Source organism: Centruroides sculpturatus, unplaced genomic scaffold, assembly GCF_000671375.1.
Source record: "Centruroides sculpturatus isolate CEXI.00-Female unplaced genomic scaffold, Cexi_2.0 scaffold831, whole genome shotgun sequence".
NCBI lineage: Eukaryota > Metazoa > Arthropoda > Arachnida > Scorpiones > Buthidae > Centruroides > Centruroides sculpturatus.
In genome coordinates, this window is record NW_019385023.1 from 125,610 (window position 1) to 135,083 (window position 9,474).

General features: G+C 28.4%; 1 protein-coding gene across 1 annotated transcript in view; it reads right to left on the bottom strand.

The window, feature by feature from the left end:
• LOC111633568 (V-type proton ATPase subunit E-like) overlaps positions 1–7,306 on the bottom strand; it is a 14,542-nt gene extending 7,236 nt beyond the window's left edge. Inside the window, exons 1-4 of the mRNA XM_023378162.1 lie at positions 7,244–7,306; positions 7,065–7,174; positions 2,538–2,604; positions 2,336–2,425 (exon numbers count right to left, since the gene is read on the bottom strand). Of these exons, the coding sequence (XP_023233930.1) occupies positions 2,336–2,425; positions 2,538–2,604; positions 7,065–7,174; positions 7,244–7,300 (324 nt within the window). The 5' untranslated portion in view covers positions 7,301–7,306. The remainder of the gene's footprint in view (positions 1–2,335; positions 2,426–2,537; positions 2,605–7,064; positions 7,175–7,243) is intronic.
• Positions 7,307–9,474: the final 2,168 nt, after the last annotated feature.

Consider the following 9,474-nt stretch of genomic DNA (forward strand, 5'->3'; position numbering starts at 1 on the left):
TGTTTCCCCGAAAATAAAACATCCTCTGAAAATAAGACCTAGCATATAAGGCTTCCCCCAAAAGTAAGACCTAGCAAAGTTTAATTTATTAATATAATAAATATAAATACAACTTTTTTACAAAGAAAAATTCTTTGTTTCAGTCATTTTTTTGTTGTTCGCACCAATGACTAAAACAAAGAATTTTTCTTTGTAAAAAAAGTTGTATTTATATTTATTATATTAATATTAAATAATCGTTGGCCATGTAAACTTATTATTTTTACTTAAAATTTAATAGTCTTTAAACTACTTTGTAGCACATTCTCTATGAACATGCTATTGAACATGTGTCTTTATGGCTAACTGCCTTGTGCTTTAAAAACAAGGCAATTAGCCATAGACGCACGTTAAATCGCCATATAGCCAATTCTTTTTGTATATTACATTTACAGTAGTAACCATATACTATCGTTTACAACAGAAATTTTAAAAAACTGCAAGACATTTTAGTAATTTGATTTGTATTTTAACTTTTATGGAACTTTATATGTATTTTAACTTTCTTAACTGTCTTGATTAAACTATATAGAAATTATAACACCGTAATTGATAAATTACCTAACTTCACTGCCTGTAACCGGTGTTCTTCTCCAATACGAAGGACTTTGCAAACGTTTTCGAACCTAATTTGGTTCTTCTTCAGGCGCTACGGAATTCTCTATATGAATTCGAATTTCCAGTTTAGAATTAACCGTTATTTTGGAAAATCTTTCTGGAATGTTGTCACATGTTACCGATGGCGTCATTGTAGACTTGGCGTCATAGTAACAACATACGGATAATGCGCAAGTCTACAATGACGCCATCAGTAACACGTGACAACATTCCAGAAAGATTTTCTAAAATAACGGTTAATTCTAAACTGGAAATTCGAATTCATATAGAGAATTCCGTAGCACCTGAAGAAGAACCAAATTAGGTTTGAAAACGTTTGCAAAGTCCTTCGTATTGGAGAAGAACACCGGTTACAGGCAGTGAAGTTAGGTAATTTGTCTTGATTAAATGTCATATGAGAAAACAAATAAAAAGACAGAAATAATGCTATGTAAATTATAATACTATAAAATACTATATTGAATGTAATGTTAAATAAGAACTTAAAAAATTAGCCTGAAGAGGAAAGGAAAAAAAAAAGAATGCCCAAAATTCAGATCCCTATATGAACGATACCTCTTGTTGATACATTGGATCTACAAAAAGGTTTCTCAAGCAGTGTCTTCAACACAAAGCAGATATAGAAAAGAAGAAAAAAACTACTGCCTTGGTTATATATGCCAGTGATAACAAGATTAAGCCAGATCCGCAACAGGCTACCCTAATAAGACAAATGTGCTGTAATAACTAACTTAAAAATTTAGAAGCATTGTTTAAAGCAAACCTCCAAAGCCTAGCTATCAATTTGAAAGATGAAAAACAAATCTCAGAGGCATCTCAAACTACATTCAACTAGACATTATAGCAAACAACGTAGGCACACCTGATTGGATAACAAAAGAAAAGTTTTTTTAAAAAAAAAACATTTGAATTTGAATACATTGGAGTCTTATGTACATTCCAAGGTAGAATGCTAATATCAGAAAGATTCAATTTTTTAGGAAGGTCTACCTGAGAAAGAACTGTGGACAGAAAACATTAGTGATGTAACAGTTTTCACAACTAAATGCCTTAATTTTCTAGGAATTATCACAGCCACAGATGTTGTTTGTGAGTTTTATTTATAATTCATTTTAATATGAAAGGATAGATTCATGTTTTGTTTGTATTGTGGCAGAGGGTTAAACCAGGTATATTAGAGAGGTTGCAGCCAAAATTTTCAACACAAAAATGTGAATGTCAGACATTCAGCGCCACCTCCCTGTAAGCCTAGAAGTTTTACAATGACATTTGGAACATCAGTAGAATCATGCTCGTCATTCCAAATGCCATTATCAAACTTCTAGGCTTACAGAAAGGCAGCACTGAATGTCCGACGTACACATTTTCGCATTGAAAACGTCGCTGCAACCTCACTATTATGTTCAATTCAAAATTTTTCACAAAAATTTATTAAATTTTATACATTAACATTTAAAATGTTTAATGAATATACTACAAAAATATAATATGTTATATAAAATATTATTGACTAATTTTAAATTAATAAAAACAAAAATCCAAAAAATTGTGGATATTTCTGCACTTTCTGGATATTTCTGCAACCCAAATAGCAGAAAAAAAATAAATCACATGAAAAATTAATCTTATTTCATATATAGTTTTACATATCAGAAAATTAATAATAAAATTAACTTACCTGTATAATTAATCTTCGTAATATCTCTTGATATTTTGACTGATCTTTGACAATTTCATGTAAACGTTTGCGAGCTTCATCTAAAACAGTCTATATAAAAAAGTCCTATATTTAAAAACTATCAAGCAAAAATATGAAATATGTATTTACTTCTTATAAAATAAAATATTTAATTACATTAAATATATACTGAACAACTAACCATGACATGTTCTTCTCTTGCTTTAAGAACTCTCAAACGAGCTTGATTCATCATATTAGAACTCTGACTGCAGTTAATAACAATATATGTAAATTCAAGCAAAAAAAAATTGGAAACAAAAATAATAATAAATTAAAATAAAAAAATATTAAATTAACACAGTATTAAAATTTAAACTTATTATATAATCACTTCTTAGTATTAAAATGGAACATTTTCATTTTCCAATTCAAATTCTATAAACAATGGAATGTTACTATCAAACTTAATTTAAATCAATGTTGTTGTTATTACATATAACTGTAATATCATTTATGATTTTGAACATAAATTAATTTTTTTTACTCCCATACTGTGCATCTTATAATTTTTTCTTCATTTTTTTTATACTTCAAATAATAAGATAAAATATTACAATACAATTTACAATACTATATACATCTTCATAAAAATAAAACAAAAAGATCTGTAATCTATACTATGCTTTTATTCCTTATCTCTAATATCAATATATAACCAGTCAAATTACATCACTTTTCTAGGAATTCAACCTTTGTGGCTGTGATGATTCCTAGAAAATTAAGGTATTTTACAAGGAAATATATTGATATGATTTTAAAACAAGAGTTTTCCTAGTCATCTTTTTCTCTGAAGACATTTCTCAAGGTTACACTGTATAAGAAAAAGGTTGCTCATCCCTGACTATGTAAGGGCCGCATTTCAAAACTTTTGAACTTATACAAGATAAGAGAAAAAAAAATGCCAGTAAATCACAATTATTTATTCATATATAGTGATAAATTAAAATAGATATACTTAATTTAGCTTCTGGAACTGACGTAAACATAATATATCGGAAATATTTGGTTAAATAATAGCCAGTTTTAAATTAGTTTCGATGCAAGTCTGTTAGATGTTTCTTGTTTTAATTTTTAGTAAATTCATTGTGGGAGAAACTATTCACATACATAAGTTGTAGAAAATAACATTTTAATTTTTTCTGCATACTTCCTTAAGCTGGGAAATTGATATATTTATACATATTTTATGTGACACGGGCCACAGGTTGCCCATCCCCAGTATAAGTGATGATGATGTATCTCATCAACTGGTCATCAAACTCAGCATGTCTAAGACATAATGAGCTCAATGAATAGTTTTCTTAAACAAAGTCAGCAATGACATCACTACATCTTTAATTATTAGCTATCAACAAGTTTCCATCAATGACTTTAGGAAAACTTTCATTAATTTACATTCAATATAGTCCATGCCAAAAAGTTGTACATATGAGGTATTAACAAAAAATATTTAGCTTTATTTGCACTGTTTATTATTTATCAGATGCATTGCATATATCAAGACAATATAAGAACATTTATGTCAATAGTTATTATACTATTGTTTTTATAAGATAAAAACCAAAATTTTGGGAGCCAGAAAGCAAATAAAAAATTTATTCTGTATTGAATCAGAAAAAAAATTATATTAATACTAGCAATCATGAAAAAATGGATGAAAACAGTCATTCATACAAGTTCTGTGAAATCACAGGACATCATTCTAGAATTCCATCAAGAATAACAAATCTCTGCATATTGGTGATGATTCAAATGAATTTGTCAGCTTTAATTCATTGTATTTACTGCATATCAACTGGAATATTAACTATATGATTTCATATATTTTATGAAAATACAGGTAACCCCTGTATAACATGGTAGTTACGTTCCAAAAAATTGCCGTGTTATGCGAATCCATGTTATACGAAACAAAGAACTAATACGAAAAGGAGGGTTAGGTTCCAAAAATTAAAAAACATGCTAGTATATTTTCATAATTAAGATAAATATCTTCATTAAAATTTTTTTAAGTGATACATATTAATATAAATTAAACAATGTTTTCTTCGTCATCACTAAAAACACTATTAATTAACCGAGAGCGTTTTCTTTTTGGCAAGTTATCCTTATCCTCTGAGCATTTTTCTGCATTATCTTCAGATCCATGCTTTACCTTTTGCAAAATGTATGTAATTTTAGATTGCTTGCTTCTAGTTAAAAGGTCTTTATAAATTTCCTTATATGGTGCTAAGCACTTATGAAGAATAAAGCAAGTATGGAATAAGGGAAAAACATTCGGCAACATCAGAAGCAGAAGCGTCGCGATCTGGCAACATTGAAACAAGTTTCGAGAAGGACCACGTGTATCGACAGAAGGCGAGAAGAGAAAATTTACATACTTAAGTACTAATAGTTCACGAAAATAATAATTTTCGTGAACTATTATTAGTTAAGTATGTAAAAATTTATTACATTTCCTGTTGTACGAGGGTTTTACCCAATTCTCGAACCGTGTCAGAGTGAATCCGTGCTTTAAAAGTACCATGTTATACGGGGGATGGTACCAATTCTCGAACCGTGTTAGAGCGAATCCGTGCTATAGAAGTGCCGTGTTATACGGGGGTTACCTGTACATTATAAAATTCATGCTATCTACTAATATGAGATATGTAAAAAACAAAAGTGATCTACCAGATATAACAGAGTTAATTATGCTTTGTTCAGTTTAGGTCTTATTAACTAATTTATTACTCCTAAATACTCTCATCACAGGTACACACATATAGGGTTGCATGGATTAAGAAAAACTTCAGATTATTGGGAATAAGACAGGAAAATGGAAATCAAAAAGAACTACTGACAAATAAATATGTATTTTAAAATTTTTTTATACTTTATGTAATACTGTACATATATTTATATTGTGTAATACATATTAATTTTATAAATTTTACATTTTTTAAAAATAAACTGAATTCTTTTTATTTTTAGTTAGAACATTTAGCTACAAAGCAAGCAAAATTAATTTGGGTTAGGTAGCATTCAGATTATTAATAGTGCACTTTATTGTTTTTTTAGATTTCAATAATACATTTTTTAAATTTTATTTAGAAATGTTATCTTTAATAATGTACAAATATAAACAACTTACAAAACCCAATATTACAATAAAGCTACAACTACTGCCATATAACATTGGGCTAAACAGCAGCTATAATATTTATAAGTGTTATAGCTGATATTTTTTTACAGTGCTGTGGGTGCTGAATGCATTCCCAGTCAGCACTGTAATAACCAATGATGGTTATATCGTAATCTTAAATATAATATAAGAGGCGATCGGACCAGAGGTCTGGGTAGTGTAATTGGCAATGCATCTGCAATGCAAGCAGGAGTTGCAGGTTCGAATCCTGCTCAGGGTAAATGCTTTACTTCCAGTTAAATCTAAAATTATAATAAAGTTTCAATAAGTAACACCTTTTATTTTTTTAAGCAAAAGTTTTAATGTATATGGAAAATACAGAATATATGAAATGAAATACGTGGATTAGACTACTTCTCAACATAGGAAACATTCAGGTTCAAGTATTTGACCCAGCAGTGTATCTGTTTAAAGATGCCTGCATTATAGAATGCCAGTTCCTGACCATATAACCATTTGCGAACAGCCAATTTAACTTCCTCATCGGAATGGAACATCTCTCGAGCCAGGAATTTCTTCAAAGGACCAAATAGGACACTAAGCAATTTTTCCAACAGCGTCTTCAAGCAAATACAGCAGTTGCTTTGAATTGTTTGATCAACAGCAGCGACTGCTTGAGGGAAAATTCCACTTACCGACGACCTAACCTGTGCTCATCAATCACATACTGATGACCATTTTTAAACATTTAGCACTATGCAACCGTCACCGTACACTTTCTGCATTTCTGCATGAATTTCTTCACATTTCTTGCTCCCTGCCCATAGAAAACAAACAACACTTCACTGCTCTTGAAGCGTGGACAATGATAGCATGCACACTAAGTTTTTTTCCATTTGTCAGAAATGTCCAACAGGCAACACAAGTGTTCCTATCATGCAATAGTGTTGGCATAAATTCAAAATTCATTTACTATATTCACATTTTTGTGTATACATTAAAATGTTTGTTTAAAAAAATAAAAGGCATTACTTATTGAAACACCCTCATAATTATTAAATTTATTACAAGATGAAACTCTTTCCTCTAGGGTCAAATTTATCAGTAATTTATAAATATTATAGCCAATATTTGGCCTGAGGTTACACAGCAGTTGTATTTACATTATTAAAGCTACAACAAGAAAATTCTAATAAAAATATAAATTAAAAATCAATTTAGTGGAATAATATGTACCTAATAGAAGAGCAAACAGAATAAAAACTATATGAAATAAATTAAATCTGAACAATTTTGATATTAAGTCCAATATTTTATGATAGTTCTTTCACCTTCACACTGGACTTACTCATTAAACCTCAATGGTGCTCAATGACAAATTTCAAAGACTTCCATGTTCCATTCATAGAATGCAAAAACCTGAAGCAGAGCTCAGAAGGTGTCTGAAAACATTTGTTTACCTGTGAAATTTGTCACTGGGCACCAGAGAGATTTAATGAGACTTTATGATTTTAAAGTTAAAAAAAATGAAAGTAATCATACATTTTCTTTTGCATTTCCACCTGTTTCTCCTTTCGATCATAAAATTCTATTATTTTTAATCTTTGTTCTTGAACTAATCTACCCTTTTCAAGAGTGAATTCTTCATCAGCCTGAAACAAAGAATTGAAAGTTTATAACAACATTATATGCATTTATAAAACAATAAATAATTTTCTCACCTTAGTATCAATTTCTTCAGCCTTTTCATCAGCCTCTCTCTCAATAAAGGCCATCATATGGTTAATCTTAATAGAAAAAAAAATTCAATTTGATTAGAATCTTGTAAATATAATGCTACAAAGTATAATATTTATAAAAATATGTATATTTTTCAAAATCTAATATTACATGTTTATAATTAAGACATCTTGTAAATATAACATAAAATACATTGTGCACACTCTGTAGTATTGAGATAAAACTGTCTTTTAAAATATACATATTGTTTATAATATTGTAGTAAACAATACTATAAAGTCCAACTATCCACTGCAGTTAATTTAATAATGCAAATAAAACACTTCTAACAGTGAATAACAGTTTTTGAAAATACAAGTTTATTCAAAATGGCCTTGTCCAAACAGCAGTGATGCATTCATATTCACCAAAGGCAAAAAACTTCAAGCAAAGTTGATCTGCCCATGTTATACGGGGGATGGTACCAATTCTCGAACCGTGTTAGAGCGAATCCGTGCTATAGAAGTGCCGTGTTATACGGGGGTTACCTGTACATTATAAAATTCATGCTATCTACTAATATGAGATATGTAAAAAACAAAAGTGATCTACCAGATATAACAGAGTTAATTATGCTTTGTTCAGTTTAGGTCTTATTAACTAATTTATTACTCCTAAATACTCTCATCACAGGTACACACATATAGGGTTGCATGGATTAAGAAAAACTTCAGATTATTGGGAATAAGACAGGAAAATGGAAATCAAAAAGAACTACTGACAAATAAATATGTATTTTAAAATTTTTTTATACTTTATGTAATACTGTACATATATTTATGTTGTGTAATACATATTAATTTTATAAATTCTACATTTTTTAAAAATAAACTGAATTCTTTTTATTTTTAGTTAGAACATTTAGCTACAAAGCAAGCAAAATTAATTTGGGTTAGGTAGCATTCAGATTATTAATAGTGCACTTTATTGTTTTTTTAGATTTCAATAATACATTTTTTAAATTTTATTTAGAAATGTTATCTTTAATAATGTACAAATATANCAATTAGTCTGGCTCATTCAGAAAAACAGAGTACTTACAGCAGGAATAATAAAGGAATAATTCAAAAATATTCAAATTCAATTGGGTCAAAATAATTTAACTATTAAACACAAATACTACAAAGAAAACTACATATTTAATAAATTAAATTGCTGCATTTTGTATTTAAAATAAATGAATTATAACAAAATACAAAAAAATTTTTAAAAATTAATAAATATAAAATAAAGTTTCTTTTATCTGAATAAAAAAACTAAATTAAATTTAAAATGCCAGAGTTGCAGTTGACTCATTTTTTCCGACTCCGACTCCTCTAGCCAGAAATTCCTTCTGACTCAGTCTCCACAGCCCTGATTTTTATAACCATTCAGTCTTTTTTTCAGAATATGCCTCAATCATATTGTACACACATATTGAAAGTGATAAAAATCAAAATTAGTATTCTACTGTTACAAAACACAGAAATTTTATAATAAATATTGAAAATCAAATTTAATTTAACAAATTACACTCAGAAATTTAAATTTAATATGAAAATTTTGATTACATTTGTACAGAGATAATATTTGCAATTGTTAAACAATTAAGACTATATCACAATTTCATTTTATGATTCATTTTAATTGTTGCTTTTACCAATAGGAATGGCATAATCATATCATAAATATGTTTTTATTGAAAAAAAAATCATTGCAAAATAAATTTTCCCAACTTATTATCTTGTGTTTACTTTTTAATTAATCTTTCTTTTTGTATCCTTTTCACACATTTTTTCAAATAAAAATTTTATCAAATATAATTCTTAATTGGTATTTAATATAATATTTAGAATAAATACAAGAAATCTTTCCCAAAGAATCTTTTTTTTTATCATTTAAAAATTTTATTAGCAACTTAATATTTTAACATAATTTCATTTAACTGAGATATGTTGTTTCTATAAATCTCTTTGAAAGAGTAAAGTAACTGAATACCAAAACAACAAAAACAATTGCTTTGAGAGAATTTTCTGTTAAAAATAAAACAACCTTTTCTTGTAATGGTTAAAAAAGTCAGCTGTAAGTAAATAATAGTCAGGTGGCCATGATGGCTTCAACATCAGCCTACTGTTGTGAGGACCAAGGATTGAATCCTGGCAAAATGCCCCAGAAATTTTTCAGGGCAGTCTGT